The sequence below is a fragment of the Apis mellifera genome, linkage group LG15, assembly GCF_003254395.2.
Source record: "Apis mellifera strain DH4 linkage group LG15, Amel_HAv3.1, whole genome shotgun sequence".
In the NCBI taxonomy this organism is placed as follows: Eukaryota; Metazoa; Arthropoda; class Insecta; order Hymenoptera; family Apidae; genus Apis; species Apis mellifera.
This window is the reverse complement of record NC_037652.1, coordinates 3674738-3698576: the sequence shown is the minus strand read 5'-3', so window position 1 is coordinate 3698576 and position 23839 is coordinate 3674738. Positions and strand designations below refer to the sequence as shown.

Here is a 23839-nt window from a genome sequence, read left to right as displayed (position 1 = left end):
TTCTTTTACATCGTAAAAAATAAATATTACTTAATAATTTTTTTTACTAAAAAACATTTTTTTATTATTAATGCTACTATATATATATTATTTTATTTTAAATTTTGATATCTTCATTATTAAAATAATTAGGTATATCATTTAAAGATATTTTACAATTTGTTGAATTATTTATATTATGAATTTCAATTAAAGGTGGAAAATTCATTATGGATTTACCAATTATAATAACATATGGAAATCCAGTTATGCGAGCATGCATAAAACGTTTTCCAATAGTTAAGTTTGTTCTATCATCAAGTATAGTATCAATATTTAATTGATTTAAAATTTCCATTACTTCTTTTACATATTGACTTTTATTTTCTTCTTTGCTTCCTGCCTATAAATTATAATGATTTTTAACATCTATAAAAAATATTGTATAGTATATACCCTTTTATATATTACCTTTGGTGGTATAAGACATACAGTATATGGTGCTAAATTTTTTGGCCATCTTAATTCTTCTTTGGTAGATAATAATTCAGTCATAACTGTAAAAATGCGACTTAAACCAAGTCCAAAACAACCCATTACTAAAGGTATTGATTCATTATTTATTTTTATTTTTACTTCTAAAGGTATTGTGTATTTTGTATTTAATAAAAATGTATGACCCACCTTGAATGAAAATTATTATTTATTATATTAAAAATTATAACTAATAATTATTTCTTGATTTTTATTTATAATAATAATAAAAGCTAAAATTAATTGAAACATTAATTTTTTCTATTACCTCTGCAGCACTTTTTTCATTAAATGCATTTTTACATTTAGGACAATATGATTCTTTGCATATTGTTTTATTAATACTATACTGACAAGATGGACATATACAAACAATATCTTCACCTATATCACTTATATAATGATATTCATGAGATATTGAATCTCCAATTAATCCTGGATCACCAATACCTATAAATAATGTCATAGTAAATCTCAATGTAAATAAATAATGTCAATAGATAACTAATATTATTCATTTTATTACTTTTTATGTACGTTATTCCTATCTTTTTAAATATGTTTTCATAAGCATTGCATACTAAAGCATATGTTTCTTGTGCATTATTTAAATTTATATCAAATGTATATAAATCTTTCATCATAAATTCTCTACTTCTTAAAAATCCAAATCTTGGTTTTATTTCATCTCTCCATTTATTTGAAATTTGATATAATTTTAATGGTAACATTTTTGGTGATAATATTCCTATAGTTGACATTACAGAACAAATTGATTCTTCATGTGTCTAAAAAGACATTTTTTTAATATCCTTTTTAATAAGTAATTTATAAATTTAATTTTTTTTAATTTTTTTTTTTATAATTAAAAACTTACTGGACTTAGTATATATTGTCTTTGAGCTCGGTCTTGTATTTTAAATAATTCAGTTACATTATTAAGTCTATCTGTTTTCTTCCATAAATGTGTAGGTGTCAAAGCTGGTAATAATAATTTTTGGGCTCCAATTTTTTGCATTTCATTATCAACAAGTGCTGTCAGTTTATTAAAGATACGTAAACCTAAAGGTAAAATTGCATACATACCAGTTGTAACTTGTTTAATCAAACCATACTTAAGTAAATTCTACAATTAAATATATACATTACAATTAATGATAATTAAATGATAGCAAAAATAAAAAAAATTACATTAGCATACTTCGTAGCTTTTTGAACGTATTTCTGTTTGTTTAGTAGTAGCAATCGTAGCAGTAACCGGTTGAAATAATTGCGATAATTTATTTATTTTAGAAATCGGCATATTTGACATGTTGAAATAATTATATTCGGAATATATAAATACATATATAATTTTAAATCACGTATAAATATTTTGTATTTTGTATTTATAAATACAATACAAAATAAAGCATTGGTCAATGCTTTTAGGTCCAATGATACACAGTGGATTACTAGCTAATCATGTTCGTAGTATGGTTAGAAACAGTACAAAGTATGACAGATAGATTCTTATGGATTTTAGGTTATTTATTTTGATTTGAATTCTTTTTTGCATATATCATTTAACATTGTAATTGCAAATTTATTTCGGATTGTCAAAGTTTAATAATATTTATAATTTTTATCGGAAAATGTAACACTGTGAAATAGGGTCAGTTGATCCAAAAGAAATGGAATTTGCAATTGCTGAAATGGACGAAAAAAAATTGGAATTATCTTTTAAAGAAAATATTTTTCCGGACAATTTCGATCAAACTGATTCCAATATAAAATCAAATGTTCAATTTGCAGAAGGTACGAGTTTCAATTAAGAAATCTATTATAAATTATTCTTTGAATTATTTAATAAATATATTTTAAACAACAGCTGTTTAACGAATTAAATAGCATTTAATGGCTAGATATATGATAAAATTTTTAATTTTCTTTTTTTTATTTAATATTTTTAGTCATTAATAAACCTTTGATTCAAGAAGAAATAAAGATATATAAAAAAATACCATCTCAGGAAAAGTTTGAACAAAATAGTATTTCTCAAATTAAAGAAAATCCAATATCAATAAAGGATAGTAATGAAAAAAAATATCATCAATTAATAGAGGAAAATAATATTGATAAAACTATAAGAAGTACTATTTCTTTAAATAATTTCTCACATGAATATTTAAAAAATCAAGAATCTATTGATGTAATTCTTCCTCAAGATAAATGTCTCCAAAAATCATCTTCTTGTAATGATATTAGATCATCTTCATCAACATTATTTGATGCATTATTATGCACATCTTCAGATATAATTTCTAATTATAATGTAAAAACAATAAGACCAAATAAATGTAAAAAATTAAACATTATGTGCAATGATGAAGAAGAAACAATTTTTAGTACTAAATTACATGTGGATTCTCATGAAACAAAATGTTTAAAAGAAACTGATAATACACATGAAAAATGTGAAATTAAAAATAATATTAAAACAATAGACGGGCTAGTATGTCATTCTAATATTGATGAAAAATTAATAGCAAATAATGATCAAACTCAAACATTAACTAACTTAATTAATTGTGAAAAGGATTTTAATAAAGAACAAAAACTAAATGAAACTATTAAGAATAGTAAACTACAAAATAATATAATATCTAGAACAACTTTGGTTGATGATAGTAGATTGGTGAAAATTTCACTGCCAACAAATCCAATTAACATAATGCAATCAAATGCTCAGTTTCTAAACAAAAGCCGTAACTTTTTAAACTTCATTACAGAAAAGTCAACAAATATTATGGAAAAAGCATTATTACCACAACATTTAACATTAAAATATAATTCAGTAATGAAATCTGTAGATAATATTTATAGTGAAAAGAAATATATAGAAGAATCTTCTAACATAGAATCTTCTTTAACAGAACCAGTATTTAACAATATATCAGATTCATTTGTAAAAGAAAAAAATATTTCTTATGCAGAAAAATGTGAAATAGATATACAAAGTGCAGATAATGAATGTGTAAAAAATGAAAATAATGAAAATAAAATTGTAATAACAAATTCAAATGAAATTATATGTGAAAATATTGAAAAAAATAATAAATATTTATCAACAAATGATCATAATAATGATTTTTCAAAGGATTTGGAGTTAAAAAATTTAGAACAATCTAAATCTTATATTATTAATAATGATATTGATAAAACAAATGATAATGTATTCAGTACAGAAACAAATGAAAATTATAATATTAATTCTATGGTATTAAATTCTGAAGAAAATAATTTTCAGGAAAATATTATTATTAATAATTTGAATCACAAAGAAAAAGAAATTGTCGATTTTGAGAAGTCAAAACAAAGTTTATTACAACATCCAGTTTATCTTACTTTATTAAAAGACTATGCAGATTTAAAATCTAAATATTTAAAGTTACAAGAAAAAATAGAAAATTTAGAAGAAAAAAAACGAATTTTGAAAGAAGAAAACAAAGGAGAAATTTTTTCTATGCAGATAGAAACATTAGAAAAAACAATAAATAGACTTACATTCGAATTACATACATCTTTAGAAGCACAGGAAATATATAAAAAAGATTATAATATTGCAAATAAAGAAAGGGAAAGTATGGTAATGAAATATGCTGTTAGTGAAAAACAACTTATTGATACGCAAAGGTAAAATTTAGATAAAATAAATTTGGTTAATATATTTTGTAATTATTTTATTATTTTTTCTATTTTATAATTTTTAGAGCAAAAGAATATGCAGAACGTAAAGTAAAAGAAATGACAACACAACAAGAAACGCTTCAGAATAAATTGAGAGAAATGCAAGGAGAACGAACTAGAATATGTAATATTTTAAGCAATAAACATCGCGAAATGACCGATCTTCAGAAAGAAGTTGAAAGATTAAAGGAAGATGTAAAAATGAGAGATATAAAGTTACAATGGACTCAGAATAAACTAAAAACGGAAATGGATTTGCAAAAAGAAACTCAACAAAAATTAGATAAAGCTATGGTAATAATACTATATATTTTATTATTATTTTATTTATAATTTTGGCAAATAATTTTATATCAATTTTTATTTATTTTTCTAGATTAGAATTAATGAAATGAAAGAAGAATGTGAACAAGTGCGTAAAGAAACACAAGAAACAATGAGAAAATTTCAACAATCAGAAGAAAACAAAGCAGTTACATTAGACCAACAATTAAAAGAGCAACAAGCTCGTTTAATTTTAGAAAGGCATGTCACAGAAGATAAAGAGATGTTGAGAATTCAATTACAAAAGGAAGTAGATACATTAAAGCATAGACAACAAATTTTAATTGAAGAAAACAATACACTCAGTTTAAAGATACAAGATGCTGAAAAAGATCGTTTAACTTATGAAAGTAATTTGAATAATTTAAAAATTATAGTAGATCAACGTCAGAAAGAAATTATGGAATTGCATAATAAAGTATCTGAATTAGAAATGTTGAAAACTCAACTTCAACAGTAAGTATCTCAATTGTAAAATCATGGTTTTTATTCTCTTCTTTATATTTTGGTATTTTCTTTTTTTTTTTTCAACATAGTAAAAATCAGTACTTAGCATCAACTGAGATGGAAATTCAACATTTACGTTTGGCTAATGAAGAATTACAATCTGATATGTTTGCATGTCGTCAGAAAGAAGCAGAAATGTTGGATTTTACACAAAAATTGACTGATAAAAATGTAAGACTGCAATCAGAATTCACAGTTATTGAAGCCAAAATAAAACAATTGGAACAAGAGCATGGACCATTACGTGAACATATAAATCAATTAAATAATAAAGTAAAAACATTAGAAGAAAGTTGCGCTCAAGAACGAAAAACAAGAATTGAAGAATGTGAAATTTTAACAAGGCATCTTGCTGAACAAACACAAACAGCACAAAATCTTGCTGAACAATTAGAAGATAGTCAAGGAGAAAATGCAGTATTAAAGAGAAAACAACAATTAAGTATGAAGGAAATGACACGCGAGTTACAACAGTGTCGAAAGAAATTAGAAGCATTTGAAACATTACCTTATAATTCATTGGATATTGTATCCAGAACTGGATCTAATGTTTCATTGAATACAGGTTTTTATATATAGAATTTTCTATTATTGTTTTAATTATACGTTTTTGTGTTATTTTATCAATATATTATTTTATTTTTTAGCAGATGCTTTAAATGGTGCCTTATCTGATAATAATGTGAATGGTGATCAAAATATTCAACTTACAGAACCTAGTAGACAATTGTTAATAGATCGTATTATAAAATTACAAGAAAGTAATGCAAGGAAAGCTGAGAAATTAGATTTCTTTGAAGAACATACTCGAATCTTGGTAGAAGAATTGCAAAAAAAAAAGAGAATCATACAAAATTATATTTTGCATGAAAATATTGGTGCCATGGGTAACAATGAGAGAGATAAATACAAGGTAAATTTTCTAAATTACTAATACTAAATTATATACATACAATTTTATAAAAAAAATAAAAATTTTAGATTTTGAAATTTTAAACATATTTCATGTCATTAATGAAATGTATTTTAATTTTTATAAAAGCATATCAAAAGCAAAAGGAATGCAGTAAGTTTAATAACAAAAATTTAAATTATCATTATAACATTTGTAATAATTTAAAAATGTAAATATAAATATATATATTTATTTTTATTCATTTGATTTTAATTGTTATTTAATTATAGGCTGAATTAGCAAGACATGGAGGAATAATGGCTTCTGTCTATAATCAACGAGTTTCAGATGACAATATGACACTTGAATTATCATTAGAAATAAATCAAAAACTTCAAGCGGTACTTGAAGATGCATTATTCAAAAACATTACGCTAAAGGTAAACAAAAAAGACATATTAAATGAAAAAATAAATAAACTTATTACATTAACATTATTAAATAATTTAATTATTACTTATAAATGATATTATTATTCACATATTTATTCCTTATTAATTGTTCCAATTTTACATTTATAGGATAGTATTGATACTCTTGGTGAAGAAATAGCAAGGTTAACGATGCAAAATCAACAAAGACAAAATACAAAATAAAAGTATAGCATAACATATTACCAGCAGTTAGCATAACATATTATCTGTACTTATATTGTAAACATAACAGGATAACAAGTATATATCAAAAAACGTGAAAAAATCATCAATTAAGAAACTTGTAGTACATATATATTAATATATAATTATTACTTCGAGTAAAATTATTCTTTCAAAGTAATTTAAAAGATACATTTTTTTAATTTGAAAGTAGATATAACAATATAATTATTGTAATGTATTTTAATCTATTTACAATTATTTTTCTGTACTACAATATCTTTAATTTATATATATATATATATATTATAATATTATATATAATAATATATATATATATATTGTAAAAAAAAAGTCTGTAATATTATACTTTAATTTCAAAAAAATAATTTTATTACTACATTTCTAGTCACAAACATTAATACTTAAAACAATAATATATTACATTTTTTATTTCATTAAATCATTATATGTAGATTATAAAATATTTTTTACAAATATTAAAATCATGTTACAATATTATATAAATAATTTGTCATTTTGACTGCTGTTTATTTATTTAATTATTTTTTAAATAAGATAACGAAATATAAATAGATGATAGATATGATTTTAAAAAAAAACATTCCACATTCTGTTTCAAATTTTTAATACATAATAATAAAAATATTTTAAAAAACTAGTTGATATTATATTAGTATTTTCATATACATATATTTAATTTAGTAAAAAAATGTGTACTAAAATATTAATTAAGGATTATGTATATTATATATTATATATAATATAAAAATTGTATAAAGATAAAAAATTATATAATATTATATAAAATATTGTCAAAATATTTCAACTTATTCTGAATAAATCTTAAATTTCTTGTAAATTATTATCTCATATAAAAAAAATTTTAACTTCATTATCACTTACCTTATATGAATTTGTTATTTATGATAAACAAATAAATGAAAATATTAATTGAATAATATAAAATAAAATAAAATTAAATATTCATATATATATATATATATATATATATATATATATGTATGTATATAAATAATTTATTTGCAAAATAAACTATCAAAATATAATGAGTATATATATTTTTTATTTTATATTATTATATATAGTATAAAATAAAAAATTCAAATTATATTACACAATAATTTTATAGTAATAATAATAAAAAAAAAGACTTGTATGAAGTAGATTCACACGTTTAATGACAACCTGTACTACATAATATAAAGTATTTGATTATAAGACAAAGCAGATCTCATAATTTTGTAATATTTTCTTTGTATTTTTTTTTATCGTCAGGTAATTATGAAACTATTACATTACTTTTAGTCCATCTAATAAGAGGAACACATCTATTATTTTATAATCGATAGAGTTCTTTTTTTGAGAAGTATCGATTTTTTTCTATTTGCCATATATATAAGACACATTATTCCTTCGGACAAATATTTTGTTTTTAAATTTGTTTGTTCTCTCACATTCATTTTCTCTCTTCTTCATCGTTTCTTTATCTTGTATATACATTATGCACAATACTTATAATTTTACAAAGCAAACACTACCGAAATTTACAATCGAATATATAAATTAATATATAAATTACCATTAAATTTTCGATTTAATCAAAAGTAAATATATGTTAATTTTTACGTATCTCATGTATACAATAAATGCTTGTGTTTGTACGTGTATTTATGTGTCTGTAATATATAACAATTATATATGTATACATATAATGGATATTGCTTTTTGTACATTGTATCGTAGTACATGATTTACATGTACATGAATTTATATGTATATATATTTTATTTTAACTTGGAGATCTCGACGAATGATTTAAAAAAACAAATATAATTTAGCAATGATTTAGCTTTTGTTCGTTTATTATTAATATTATTAATTTCACAAAATATCAAATAATATTATAATTTTATATTGATCGATATATTAATATTATAATATATCATATATATCAATATATTAATAATTTGATTTTAATTATTAAAATAAAAAATAATATTTACTTTTTTCATTTTTGCAATATAATCTGAAAATAATTATATCTTTAACAAGTATTGCATAATTTAGATTAATTTTCTTCTTTTTTTTAACCGAATAAAAATTCGATATTTTATGTACATTTTTATTACGTACTATGTTTTTTAATATATTCATAACTGACATACTTTCTTGATTTTTTTTAAATTCATAAAATAGTGTAATTAAAAATAAACATTGATTTTAAATAAAAGGTATCAAAAATTTGATAATAATTTCTAAAAAAAATTATTTTAAGAATTCAATTTACATCATTAATCCAATTAGTTTATATATAAATCAATTACAATTTATAATTGCTATAAATCATATAACGATTAAATATACTAAGATTATGTTTACGAAAATTAAAAGAGATAAAGTTTATTAAAAAAAATATAAATGGACAGTGTGCATTTAGCAAGACCGAATATTAACTAGATATAATATTTTATAATGTATCGCGAATTAAATATACCATTTTGAAATATTATGTCACAAATAAATTTTATATTTTTTGTATTTTTTGCAATAATGTTAAAGAAAATAAAAAAAATATCAAGACATTACATTGTTATTTAAAATAATGTAAATACATATTATGCATATTTTCAATGAAATATTTACCAATAGAATTTAAATGCTTGAGAACACATATTATATATACTTTGTTAAGTCATCGGAAATAAATTCATACATCAAATTGTATATTCACATATTTGGACGCGTTATTTTTCTATTTATTAAATAAAATTTAAATTTCTGTTGTAAAATCTTTATCATCGTTGTTTTTCAATACCACACTAATTGTATATCTTTCATAACCTTTAAAAAGAGTAGAGAATACTTTTAAATGCTGCAACGTGAAATTTTGAAATTCTTCTATAAATTTATTACTAGAAATACAATTCTCAAATGCACAATTCTCTGAATTGATTTATTATAACTGTTGGCTTTCGTTGCCCATTCCTGCATTTAATTCCGTTCAGTTAGATCGAAGTTGTAATCAAAAGGAAGTCCGGGGAACTAGTGAGAGGAACAAGAAAAGGAGAGAGGGAACAGAAAGGATACGTGGCTTAAAGGAAATATGTCGACTTAAAGAGGTTATGGATGGGTAGTAGGGGCGGACGAACGAAAAAAAGGAAAAATGTACATAGAAATGAAAAAGAAATAAAAAAAAAAAAGGATATTTTGCGAGGATAGAATACAATTGAAAATGAAATGATGAAATTGTATGAACGAAAAAAATTAAGGAAATCCAAAAATAAAAATTTAGATGAGACTCAGAAAATTTAGAAAAAAAAAAAAAAATAAGATTAATGAATTTAACAGACAAAAAGATAGAAAAAATAAAAGAAATAAAGAATATAAAGAAAAATGAAAAATAAAACAAAATATAAACAGAAAGAATAAGTAGAGAAAAATTACCGAAAAAAAAAATAAATAAAAATACAATAAATAAATGAGATAGAAACAGATAGAAAGAAAGAATGAAAAACAGAGAAAAATAATGCATAGATAAAAAATATATATATAGAGAAAGAAGGTTTTAAAGTCTACAATCCATCTTCTATAAATTCAGTCAGAAACTTTTCCATTAAAGAGAAACTACCATTGCGGGAATATTTCTGTCGAACAATTTAAAGTAGAAGATTCCAACCTAACCTATGTAGGATCACGAGATATGAACATATCTGGCTTTAAAGCAGCTCGATTTCTATCGAATTTCGTGCAGACCATAGATTACCCCCATCTTTTGCATACGATTTCTCTTCATTTTTTCTTTTTGTTGCACTTTTCTCTTGTTACTTTTGCGTCCCTACTATTCACGAATCGCACAAATATTGAGAGTGTTGAAAACGCGCCAGAGATTCTGTTGATTGAAATGACAGCGTTGCAAATTAGAGGCTATATTGAAGCTGTATTGTGCGACATGATCAAGAAGGGTCTGGTAATCACGGCAGCGTTACGGATCGATCAATAATATCGCAATTGATAATATATTATCACAGGTACGATCGAAGTTGACGAAACATTATGACGACTGAAAATGAATGTTTATGAATTTAGTTTCGCAATACGAATACATATTATTTGGTCCCGATACTTTCTTACCGAAATATAAATGAATTGAAAACTTATACTTAGTTATATAATATATATATATACGTATAATATGTTGATTTTTTTCTATAATATATAAAAAAAAACAAATAAATATATATGATTGTAACAAATTATAACATATGGATATATTTTAGAATATTGATTGAAATACAATTTACAAAAAAAAAAAAAAAAAACAAAGATTATATATGACAAACAAAGATGTATCAAACAATGAATAAATGCATAAGTATATGTAAACAAAAAATAAAAATTCATTCAGAATATGAAAAAATTTATGTAATTTGAAAATAATAATAATAATGATATATAATAATAATAATCAATATTAATAATCAGTATTAATAATTAATAATTGCAATAATAATAGTAAAAAAAAAAACAAGAAAAATAAAAATAATAGTAGATAATAACAATAATAATAATAATAATAATAATAGTCTTCATATTAACATATAATGTTTGGCATCGTTATCTTTACATCTATACAATAATTTAGTTTTGCAGAAAAACTATTCGATACTCTTTTAATTATCGAAACTTATTTCATTTTTATTTATCTATAAAAATTTGTGATGCATTTTGCTTATTTAATAATATGTTCCCGATATTAATGATATTACAATCTAGTTATTGAATTTGATAAATCGATAGTAAATTAATAATAGCAATGATAATAATAATAATAGTAATAATTAATAACAATAATAAAACTAATGAACAAATTAGATATCCAACTAAAAAAATGTTGAATCGAATTCGTGTAGAAATATCTATAACGTATTTTTATTATTATATATTAACCAAAAAAAAAAGAAAAAACAATAATGCAATAAGAACGATAACGATTAATTATATTAATGAAAATATACAAAAATAATTATTATACAAATTCAAAAATAGCGTCTTGCTATAAGCTAATTATTTTACTAATAAAAAAAAAAAAATTGATTTGGCTATGCCAATAAAAAAGAAACAGAAGAAGAAATAAAGGACATAAAGGAAAGAAATTTACAAATTTTAAAGTGTGATATATATATATATATATATATATATATATATATATATATATATGCTTTTGGCACACTGCGCATAAGAATGCAAAAGAATTTTTATTAATTTTAAAGGAGATTTATTATTTTATAATTTTCACGTGTCGTTAAAAGGAATATATATATATATGGAACATTTTTATTCGTATGATTTTTCAAATCATTATATACGATAATACAAAGAAAAAAATACGTAAATCATGATAAATTAAAAAAATATAATCATATAATTATATATGTATTAGTAAATATTTAATCAATTTTTTTTTTATATTTTTTCAATTTAAACGCGTTCCTAAATCTTTTCCGATATGGCAATTTATCAATCTACAATGATTCTTTGAAATTTGTGCATATTTCTGTCAGATTTGAGAAAAGAAAGTTCGATAAGAAAGTTTCAACCATTCCTTGAAAAAAAAAAAAAAAAACAAAATATTTTTTCTTTTCAAGAAGAAATTATAAATTATAAATGAATGCTTGTACTATGAATGTTATGAATGTAACTCGCTTAATATGCTTCTCTATGTTGTTATGAAAAAAAAAAAAAAACTATTAATGAAATGAATAAATGATTAACTGAAAACAAAAACATAAATTTCGATCGTATTGTATCGATGTATTTTAAATACACGCGAAAGATCAATATATCTTGTTCTTTCTATCGGATGTTTGATTTATTGCTGTTCCTTCAAATTCATCAACTCGAAACAAGGTGTCAGGTCACTGGATATGGTTTTCGGTTTAAATCACGACGTTTTTTTCTTTTTTTTTTTTTAATGATATTTTGATTTGTGAAACACATGCTGTTAGGCCAACCGTGCGAAAAGTATTATATATACAGTAATGCCCTGATGGTAAACACATGTCACGATCGCGTTGCATCTACCGAAAGTAGATATTCTGAGATAGACGAGATCTCGCTCTTTAATGAAAATGAGAAATAAATTCGAATGAGAAAAATAAATAATGAATGAATAGAAAACATTCGAGTGTTTCCCGACGTCAAAAATTGCATAATTCTCTACTACAGATGCAAAAATGCGTTTATCATTAAGTCATTACTGTAATTGTAATCCGAGTCTGAAATTTTTTATTTGCTTCGAAATTCAATCAATCAATTGAATTTATACAATTTTGAATTGAAAATGATAATTTGAATGACAATTTGCTTTCAAAATGCAAAAATCGAAAGGAAAGAAATCGATTTTTGTTCGACGAAAATTTTTAAAAAATGAATTTAACAATCGATGTGCATAAATCAACGCGCAGCTGGCCTCACAGCAACACCAACGCCATCGCCAAGTTAAAGTGCGCAAAATCCAATATTGCGCGTTTTAGAGTCAAGCACTTTCCTCATTCCCGAAGTAATTAATCGAGAACCGAAGCAATGTCTAGGTACATATTCTTTTTCTTCAATTTAAACAAATTCGATACGAGATAGATGTTCAGTGTACAGTGTCTATAAACGAATACATTGTTTTCTCTTTATGTACAAATTATATATATATATATATATATATATATATATGGGTTTATATCGTTTCATATTTAAAAGCAATTCACATGAACTCATACGTCGGAACAATTATTTTTTGGTACTGTTTTTTGTGACTGGTTCTTGAACATGCCCAAAATAATGAAAAAAATTCATGTTTTTTTTATTTTTTAATTTTTATATTTTAAGAATTATCTCTTGACACGAATAATTAATAATAAAGGGATATAAATTTTTTTAAAACACATCTTCAATAATTAATTAAATTATTCAATTATTGTTATTTTAAGATATAATAGTAGAATGTTGCAAGAACCGATCATAAATGTTTCTACTGCAATTGATACACTAGGCTTCAGGGTGTGCTCAAGGTACGCATTATGGATTCCTTTGCTATCTTACTTTACATGTATCAAGAGACGAAGCATTGGATAGGCTAAGAACTTACTAAAGTCGAAAATCAATATTATCGATAAGAGGAGAAAAAAAAAAAAAAAATTTTCTACTTAAAAGATTCTATTTTATATAATTCTTTCTTGTGCGATTTTTCGAAAGAGATATTAAATTACAATAGGAAAATTTAATTAAAGCTTGACGAACGAATAATTTAAATTTCGAGAGAGAAGCGTGATAAAAAAATTGTATAATTCTTTGAAATAAAAAATATTTCCTCGGCATCAATCGGCTTACCGATCAAATACTTGTCCCTTTTGACAAACATTCGTATTTCTCATTTTCACTCTCACATACTTAAGCTAGTAAAAAAATGAGCCTTTCTCTTTTCCTCTTCCGTCCGGATTTAAAACTGCGACGAAGAGGGAGAGTGTACAAGACGCGTTGATATATAACTGATGAAGAAAAGTGATATGTGTTCTCTTATAACGCATCTAGGAAAAAAATCAACGCTCTCTCCTCCATACTTTTCTTCCCCTCTTTCTTTTTTTTCTTTCCTTTCTTTTGTATACATACACAGACACACGAATGCACACTCACACACGAGTTTTTTTTTTTTTTTGTTTGATATTGCGTTTTTTTTATAACGAGCCGGAATTTTTAAACGACGAATTTATATACATCGATACAAACAATAATGGAAATGGAAAAAAAAAATTTGCGGTCCACGAAAACGAAACACAGTTTTTCAAAATGAGTTTCAAATTGGTTTCAAGAGAATCTTTTGATTTGTATTGTTTTATCTTTGTTCGACATCTATTCCCGCTCAAAGCCATTTTTCTCTTCTTCTTCGTACATATATATATATATATATATATATATATATATATATATATATATATATATATATATATATGGATTTAATGTATAATAAAGCACTATTATTTGTTTATTTATTTTTTTCAACAGATTGGATTGTATTATCTTTCTTCGTTAATTTTTTGTTCTCCGGTTTTTGAAATAAATAACAAGTTGAGCAAATATAAAACAATAAAATCAATAGCGAGGAAAGATCTTGCGAGACGACCTTGAGCGGCCAATTGATTTCGAATAAGCTTATAATTCGTTTCCGACGTCACTTTCATCCAGTAACACTTGTGAACGCAGCCTTAAACCTGTACAAAGCTATTAAAAAGTACATGTTTTTACGTATATGCGGTTGCACGGACGAGTTTTGTTGTAAGAGTAAATTGATTCGTTCATCGTGTCTATCTGTTGAAAATATGGACTATAAGTCAATGTGAAATTTTTTTTTTTAAGTATTTAAATAATTCGATTGAATAAATAAAGAATATTGATTAATATTCTATATATATATTACATATATATTACATATATATAATATATAATATACATATATATTATATATTTTATATATATTCTATATATCCTATCAAGGTAAATTATATATCTAATTGTTAACATTTAAACGTTCAACAAAAATAATATTTGTCAAGTGGAAAGAACACATGATAACAAAAATTTTCTGTTCTTTTCAAAAAATTGAAAAATTCTATTAATTTTGTCTCTTATCTCGTGATAAATAATTTATTACATGTTACGGATGGACAATGATGAAAAATTTCAATTTACCAGCCATATGTTACATGTGATCCTGCTTTTTTTGTGCTTTTTTTTAAAAACACAATTATTTCCTCATGATTATGCACGCGATGATATAGTAAGAAACTTTTTCGAAATACCTGAAACAGTTTTGACAGTTCTTCATTATGTTTTTCTTTTCTTTTTTTTTTTTTTTCCTCTGAAATTACAAATATGATTCAATGTCAACTCGATTTTTCTCTATGGAATAAACATATTTCTTCTTTCCGACTTTTTTTTGCACGAGAACTCTCATTATTTTTTTTTTTTTTTTTCCCGATACACGGTTGGTACAGTAAAGGCACGCGATAAGAAATGGAAGGATAAGATCAAAGGGATACATGATCGCGCTGTCATGCGTTTTTTTTTTTTTTTGCCCATTTCGATTTTACGTTCGATAATATTTGGTCATTTACCTTTTATTATTATACGAAATACTATATAACTTTTTCCCATTTATTGCTAATCTAATTAATCAAATACAAAGAACAAATAGAATTTTTATTAATTTAATAGTTTATCGATCATCTTTTAAACAAGAAATTGACAATAATATAAAAAAAAAAGAAAGTTAACTTTTAATTAATTTAATTTTATTATAAAGATTATTAGAAATTAGAATAGAATTATGTATGAAAAACTTTCGAACAATATAATTTAACTATAAGATAACAAAAATTTACTAATTTGTGATAATAATTTTGCATATAAGTGTTGCATATAATAATAAAAATTATGCGAATTTTCCGAATAATAAAAACGCACTTTTCTTCCAATGTGGCGTTGCTCAATTGTGATTAATATGAAAGGCCTTTACGGAATACCTCGGGAACGTACATTTCTTTCTTTTAACAACGTATCTTAATCTTTTTCTTTCTTAAAACACATGCTTAATCGAGCAGTATTCCGATTCTCTTTCTTTCCTTCTGTTAGGGACTTCTAAATACATGTTATCTTATTTCTTTTTATCAGATAAATCTTAATCTTTAATTTAATTGTTACTTTTAATATTGTGAAAATTCAAAAAATCGCGATTACCTCGTTTTTTTCTTTTTCTCCTATTCATCGGTTTCTCTCTTTCTTTCTCTTTTTTTGGTTTTCTTAGCATATGTTTATTGTTTATGAGATGTGTATATAAAAAAATATGAATCGTTTCATTTCATCTATTTAGAGGTAGATACGCAGGAAACAGAAGCAGTATTCTTATCATTCTTCTTTTATTCAGTTTTGTATCTTTTTTTATGTAGCTTTCTTTCTTTTTTTTTTTTCCTCTTTTTTTTTTCTGCATGAAAACTATTGCTGAAGAACCTGACTTTCTTATTTCTTCTTTTTCTTTAATCTCCTTCGTGATTTGAAATATTTGATCCGTTAATCTTTTTTTCTCTGTTAATTCTACGTTCTACGATAATATGTGAATTAATAAGTTTAAATCAAAATTAAATAAGATCAAAAAACATATCTTTTATTTTCTGAATGGCGGAAAAAAGAAATAATTGATTCATATTGCCATAACAGAAAACAAATTTTTTTTTTTTCTTCCTTAAAATGGACATTAAATATTTTGCCAATCATTTATAAAATATTTATCAATAATTATCTAACAAAATTATTTAATAATTTTTTTCTTCTCTAACTACAGCAGCTAATAACTCTAGAAAAACTTATGTGACAAAAGATCATCCGACCTACATAAGACATGTAAAGCCTGTATAGCTTAGAAGGTTGGGATCTTTTCTTTCTTCTTATCCATATTTAACCATATTCAACATAGTGACACACCATTGGTCTGTTTGTTGCAAGAAAAAGAAAAGAAAAGAAAAAATATACGCGTTACATTTGGTTAAGTTCCCCAAGAGAAAAAAAAATTACCTACAAAATTAGATTGGCTGTATGTACACATATGTGTATGAATTATCTTAATAGGAGCGCGTTTATGCGAGTATAATATATATACAATTTGTAGGATTAAAAAAAAATAATATAATAATAATAATAATAATAATAATAATAATAATAATGATAATAATAATAATAATAAAACTAATAATAATAATAATAATAAAATTAAAAAAATAATAATAATAGCAATAATAGTAGTAATAATAATACTAATAATAATAGTAATAGTAGTAGTAGCAGTAGTAGTAGTAATAGTAGTAGCAGAAGTAGTAGTAGTAGTAATAGTAGTGGTAGTAGCAGTAGTAGTAGTAATAGTAATAGCAGAAGTAGTAGTAGTAGTAATAGTAGTAGTAGTAATAGTAATAGTAGTAGTAGTAGTAGTAGTAGTAGTAGTAGTAATAGTAGTAATAGTAGTAGGAGTAGTAGTAAAAATAAAAATAAAAATAAAAATAATAATAATAACAACAATAATAATAATAATAAAAGTAATAATAAAATAATAATAATAATAAAAAATAATAAAATAATAAAATAATAATAATAAAAATAAACTAATAATAAAATAAAATAATAATAATAATAAAAAAATAATAAAAATAATAAAAATAAAAATAATAATAATAACAACAATAATAAAAATAATAATAGCAATAATAATACTAAAAATAATAATAATAGCAATAATAATACTAGAAATAATAATAATAGCAATACTAATGCTATAAATAATAATAATAATAATAGCAATAATAATACTAAAAATAATAATAATAGTAATAATAATGCTAGAAATAATAATAATAGCAATAATAATGCTAGAAATAATAATAGCAATAATAATGATAGAAATAATAATAATAGCAATAATAATACCAGAAAAAATAATAATAGTAATAATAATACTAGAAATAATAATAATAATAGTTGTTGTAGAAGTAGTAATAGTAATAATAGTAGTAGATGTAGTAGTAGTAGTAGTTGTAGTTGTAGTTATAGTAGTAGTAGTAATAGTAGTAGTAGTGGTAGTAGTAGTAGTAATAATAGTAGTAGTAGTAGTAGTAGTAGTAGTAGTAGTAGTAGTAGTAGTAGTAGTAGTAGTAGTAGTAGTAGTAGTAGTAGTAGTAGTAGTAGTAGTAATATTAGTAGTAGTATTAGTAATAGTAGTAGTAATAATAGTAATAGTAATAAAAATAAGAATAAGTATACGAATAATAATGATAATAAAAATAAATAATAATAATAATAATAATAATAATTATAATGACAACAATAATAATAATAACAATAATAATAACAATAATAACAATAATAATTATAATAACAATAATAATAATAATTATAATAACAATAATAATAAACCTAATAATAATAAAACTAATAATAATAAACCTAATAATAATAAAACTAATATTAATGATAATAATAATAATAAAACTAATAATAATGATGATAATAATAATAATAATAATAAAACTAATAATAATGATAATAATAATAGTAATAGAACTAATAATAATGATAATAATAATGATAATGATGATGATGATGATGATGATGATGATGATGATGATAATATTAATAATAATTATAATGATAATGATGATAATAATAATAATAAAAATTAATAATAATTATTATAATTATAATAATAATAATAATAATAATAAAAACTGGAACGTTAATGAAAATAGCGATAATAGCATATTACGTAAGTAATTATGTACATATTAAATCGGACAACTTCGACAAAGTAGCAACACGAAAAAGAAAAAACAACAAACGAGTGTTAAACATAATATAGCTAAATTCGAAGCACGTCGATGAAACAAAACGAATACATAGTCAGACTTTGATCCTGACGTGAAAATGCTTGATAATTTTTAATAAATCTCCGGAATCTCTCTTTCTTCACTTCTTTTAATCTTGATTTGCTCATTATATGTTATTATTTATTCTTTTTTTTCTAACCTCTTTCTTCGACTTCTCTATTCCCGAGAAAAAACAATGGAATAAACGCAGAAACGTTAATTCGCCTTGTAAAAACGTTGCATGCTGTAATTTTAAATCGTGTACCTTTATTGCGTGTGTGTGATCCTTTTCTCGATACCAAACACTCTGACATACTTTGAATTTTACTCTTTTTTTATCTCCCGTATTTTTCTTGTTTTTCGTTCTTCAACCATTTTCAATCCTTTCTTCTTCGCGAAATCAAGGCGATCGTAACATACACAACTCGGTCAGAGAAAAGACGAGAAATACTTGTCAACAAAAATTTGCACAAATTAGCAATGTAATTGCTGGAAGCTCTGTACCGAGTAGCGTCCCTGAGACCCGTGATAGTTGGCGCTAGTGTATTTGAGCGGCTTGGCGTCAGTCGCTACCGGTTCCGCTATTCCCAAAATATTCTCCGGCATCACCACGACATATTGGACATGTTCGATTTGACTATAATCATAAATAAACAGATTATTATAATTAATTCTTCTTACTTATATAAGATTTAATTTAATAAACAAATTTTTAATTTGTTAATAAATAATTCATTAATTATAATACAGTGGTAATTATTGGTAATCCAAAAGTTTTATTCTCGTTGTCTATGTAATGAGTCATTAATAACCCACAGAAAAGCTTAATGTAACGAGTCATTAATAACTCGTTAAAAAAAACTTACTTTAAGCCACTTATCGATGCATTTAGAATGGAATTCATGTGAGCATGGCAAAACACGCAACGATTGCAAAGCTTCGAAGTCACACATGCAAACCACGCAATTAGTTTGATCTCCTTGATGAGTTTCTGCATTGAATTTGTACGATGGCAACTGTTCCACTTCGGCACGAGTCAGTCCTCGTGGTTTAGCTTCTCCTAGCCTCTCCGCCAAAGATAAAAGAGCTTCGTAATTTTCTGTTGCTGAATCTGGCGAGGAAAGTTCCGCCTGACTATATGGGGATAATGGTGGGTTGCTGAGCATTGCGCTATAAATTGCAAAATTTTATTAAATTACACGGATGAAATTATTATAAATTAACTTACATCAAGTTATATTAAAATTGTCGAAATTCTTTGTGCATTTTACAACTCTTTTTCTATTATTTACAATAAATTTAAAAATCATTTTAGTAATATTAAAATTAGTTTTTTTTATAGATAAGAGAATCATCTATTTCTCTTACAAGCTTCTTCTAAACAGATGATTGATATTAGAGAAATATATACTTACAAGAAGTGCAATAAGAATCCTGAATAAGTAGTCGGTGGTATCGGAGGCGTACCTCTCCATCTACTCGACCTTGATCGTCTGAGCGTGTGAACATTTGACGCTGTGCGTCGAGTCCTGGTCTGAATCATTTCCAATTGACTGTTTCTCGTTTCTGATAAGAATATAGGGGTAGGGGTAGGAGTAGTAACTTGAGTAAGAGCCGGCGGTGAATACGAATGTGGTAATGGTAATGGGGCGCCAGCTGCAGCTCCCACTCTATGATGATGATGAGATTCTATTAACTCTAATTCAACTTCTCGCTGCAACAAAGAGAAAGCAAAAAAGAAAACAATAATCAAATAATAATATTTTTCCTCCAGCAATGATATGAAATAATCTAATATAACAGTCTATCTTATATCTAATAAATTTATTTCATTTATTTTATTGTTATTCTATTTTAATATATGTTTATTAGTATATTAGTATATGTATATATATACTTATTATTATTATATGTATTATTATTAGTATATGTATAAATATACTTATTAGTATATTTTAGTATATGTTATTTAGTGTACCTGTTGAGAGAGTTGATGGTGCGCCGTGTAATGAGTAGTATGGACGGGTGGTGGTGGCGCATGAGCATGATGAAGAGCCGCCACAGGACCTCCGGTCGGTGTGGGATATCCTCTGGATGTTGCGCCAACTATCGAACCAACCAAACTGTGACCTGGATGGGTTGGGTGAGCTGCTGAATAGTGACTATGATGCGTAACCTATGGAAATATTTATTTACTATGAAATACTTTAAATTTCTTTATTGAATAAATATAAAAATCAGAAAATATAATAATAGATTCTTTTCTTTTTTAATAATCTACAAAAGTATATCTCCTTTACCTGACACGAGTGTGCAAACGCGTGTGCTCCGGTTGGCGTGTACAAGCCGTGCAATTGGCAAGGAATTCTATAACCTGTCGCCTGAGGATGCCACAGCGGTTCTCCGCTAACAGCAACTCCTAAACCGGAAACACCAACTTGTCCAACGTCTACGACCACGGGACCGTTCGCTCCTTGCGCAGGATGATGTCCTGTGCCCGGTGGATGATGGGGATGCGTTTGATGCGCGTTATGTATATTATGATGCGAATTGTGTAAATTATGATGCGAATTGTGAATATTGTGATGGGAGCTGTGGATTCCATGATGGGAATTATGAATGGGCGGATGGGGCGTGTGACCCGGCACAAACGGATAGGACAAGCCGAATGAATCCGTGTATCGTTGATAACGGTTTCTGATGGTTGGGCTGCCGCGCGTGGACATGTGATTCCGTGGCGATCGTCTCTGGGGCGCCGCCGAGAATTCCCATGGCGGTGGCGTAGTGTGCAATGGTGGTGTGGGAGACGGTGGCGTTGTTTCACGAACTTCTATACCAGAGACGGCACCGTTGCGAGATATTCGACGACGTTTCCTGGATGGAGACTCGCTCTAAAAACATATATATATATATATATATTGATTTGAAGTAATATTATATATATATATATTATATCATATACCTTTCTACCATCGTCTTGACTAGGTTGTCTGTAATATGGTGGCGATGGTTGTATTTGTACAGGACTCAAAGGTAACTGATTTGTGGCTAAAAAGAAAAAATCATTTTTACAATCATTATTATAATTATAATGCAATGTAGAAAGCGTAACATACCTTGGGAACTCCTACGATACTCCATATCAACGTTGCTAGCTCCGAGACCTGGACTCATGTTCAATAACGGACCGCGCATCGTGTTGTCCTGCGAGTACATATATCTTTTAAGAGAAAAGGTACACGTGGATTGATGCATACAGATAATATAGAAGGAGGAATGCTTACTTGGCCGCAGATATTGATGTGTAACGGAGGGGAATTGGCCGGTGGACCCACGGATTCTTGTGGAAAATGCGTCGGTGGACCTCTCGATTGTGGACTGTGCTGCGGAGGCGGTTTATATCCCACACTAGACCCGCCTACGTTCCCGTGATACGAAACTTCCTTACCGTTTGGCCCGGTAGACGTACCAACGCCAGGGCAATCCCTAAATAGTGTGCAGAATCACGGAATCATTAACGGTCATCATGATGGGTAAACACGAGTATGTTAAAAGAGTAAAAAAATCAAGTATTTAAATTAAAATTAAATCATTGGAAATTCTACTAGAATTTTGTGGATCTACCTCGAATATTTTACAACAAATTTATTAAACCGAAAAATTTAAATTTAAATTTTTTATATAAATTTCAAAATCATGATTCAATTATGAGATTTTATTACGAGTAATGCCAATAATTTCACTGAAATTTCTATATATATTTTTTTTCCTAGAATCACCGAATTATTTTTAACGTAGCATTGATCGTGTAACTTTTAGTAGATTTTTTTTCCTTAAACATGATTTACGTCAATTCTTAATCATTTGCGTATATCGATCTATCGAATAGTTAGTATACATCTAATGAACAGTGTCGATTTAATGATTCGATACATGCCGTAAATTGTCATAAGTAATAATAAGTACGAATCTCTTGCACTCTTGTATGATATTACAACGACGGTGGCGACACTTTTATTCTTCTAACCTTAAAATGTTTCTCGACCAATAAAATGATATTCGTACATTACACGAACGGAAATAATATTATCATTAATTGTGCTGGATAAATGTGACCATATTGTGGATATATTTGCACTAATCATATTTTATGATATTTATGATACGCGAATCTATCGCGAAACGATTCTATTTTCGTAGTTGAAGTGTTCCCTTCGACGAGATAACACGAAACACATGACAATAAAGAACTCGAATATGAAGAAATAAAGTTATATATATAATCATTCAAAAAATTGTCATTCAGTGACATGCTAAACAAGATAATCAGTGAAGAGAGAATGTGTAAACATGATATGCTAAGAGAGAAAATAAAAATGTGGAAAAAAAGAAGAGAAAAATAATAAAACAAGAACAAATGCTCAACATTCATGTAATGTATAGAAGAAAATCACTTTGTAAACGAGTACTGTATATATATATATATATATATTGTAATTAAAGGTGATGTTTTGTATAGTTTTTCATGCATCATAAGTTCGCAAATTTTCGTTGAAAAGATTTTGCATCGAATGAAAATAATTTATCCATTGTATATATAGGTTATATAGATTGGATATATAACTTATTTAATCGTGCCATTTGTGGATGAATGTTATGTTTACATGTGTATTATATCTTTCTACATACGATATAATTACTACATACGATATAATTTT

At 25.2% G+C, this 23839-nt stretch overlaps 3 protein-coding genes across 13 annotated transcripts in view; 1 reads left to right on the top strand and 2 right to left on the bottom strand.

Annotated features, from left to right (window-relative positions):
- Nucleotides 1-34: 34 nt before the first annotated feature.
- Nucleotides 35-1985, bottom strand: LOC726436 (probable proline--tRNA ligase, mitochondrial). 4 transcript variants are annotated; one of them, XM_006560656.3, is made up of 6 exons: nt 1715-1985; nt 1391-1639; nt 1040-1301; nt 782-963; nt 451-663; nt 35-382 (listed from the first exon to the last, which is right to left on the bottom strand). In XM_006560656.3, exons 1-6 carry the CDS (start codon nt 1823-1825, stop codon nt 98-100), a joined length of 1302 nt encoding a protein of 433 aa, XP_006560719.1. In that variant the 5' UTR covers nt 1826-1985; the 3' UTR covers nt 35-97. The 4 variants fall into 4 exon arrangements, with proteins under 4 accessions (XP_006560719.1, XP_006560722.1, XP_006560720.1 ...); XM_006560659.3 differs by having other exon boundaries at nt 1391-1575; nt 1715-1837; XM_006560657.3 differs by having other exon boundaries at nt 1705-1823.
- A 170-nt stretch (nt 1986-2155) lies between these two features.
- LOC726416 (coiled-coil domain-containing protein 186) lies at nt 2156-6796 on the top strand. The gene is made up of 9 exons (XM_026445308.1): nt 2156-2310; nt 2466-4188; nt 4266-4536; nt 4619-5022; nt 5103-5638; nt 5721-5986; nt 6116-6139; nt 6259-6408; nt 6550-6796. Exons 1-9 carry the CDS (start codon nt 2187-2189, stop codon nt 6622-6624), a joined length of 3573 nt encoding a protein of 1190 aa, XP_026301093.1. The 5' UTR covers nt 2156-2186; the 3' UTR covers nt 6625-6796.
- A 12414-nt stretch (nt 6797-19210) lies between these two features.
- Nucleotides 19211-23839, bottom strand: part of LOC408543 (RING finger protein 44) — a 32360-nt gene continuing 27731 nt past the window's right edge. For 7 of the 8 annotated variants that reach the window (XM_026445348.1, XM_016916576.2, XM_016916581.2 and 4 more), the window contains 8 exons: nt 22406-22607; nt 22238-22325; nt 22084-22169; nt 21422-22012; nt 21100-21297; nt 20537-20835; nt 19988-20291; nt 19229-19758 (listed from right to left, as the gene is read on the bottom strand). In XM_026445348.1, the coding sequence (XP_026301133.1) occupies nt 19684-19758; nt 19988-20291; nt 20537-20835; nt 21100-21297; nt 21422-22012; nt 22084-22169; nt 22238-22325; nt 22406-22607 (1843 nt within the window). In that variant the 3' untranslated portion in view covers nt 19229-19683. Of the gene's footprint in view, nt 19759-19987; nt 20292-20536; nt 20836-21099; nt 21298-21421; nt 22013-22083; nt 22170-22237; nt 22326-22405; nt 22608-23839 lie in introns of all 8 variants that reach the window. The other variant, XR_003306127.1, reaches the window with a different exon arrangement.

Bases quoted from the DNA above. Each gene is read 5' to 3' on its own strand.
- LOC726436 (XM_006560656.3), bottom strand. From the start codon at position 1,825: ATGTCAAATATGCCGATTTCTAAAATAAATAAATTATCGCAATTATTT. The intron at 1,302-1,390 runs GTAAGTTTTTAA...ATGTCTTTTTAG, and splicing joins GACAATATATACTAAGTCCA to ACACATGAAGAATCAATTTG. The intron at 383-450 runs GTAATATATAAA...TATAATTTATAG, and splicing joins TATGTCTTATACCACCAAAG to GCAGGAAGCAAAGAAGAAAA.
- LOC726416 (XM_026445308.1), top strand. From the start codon at position 2,187: ATGGAATTTGCAATTGCTGAAATGGACGAAAAAAAATTGGAATTATCT. The intron at 4,189-4,265 runs GTAAAATTTAGA...TATAATTTTTAG, and splicing joins CAACTTATTGATACGCAAAG to AGCAAAAGAATATGCAGAAC. The intron at 4,537-4,618 runs GTAATAATACTA...TTATTTTTCTAG, and splicing joins AAAAATTAGATAAAGCTATG to ATTAGAATTAATGAAATGAA.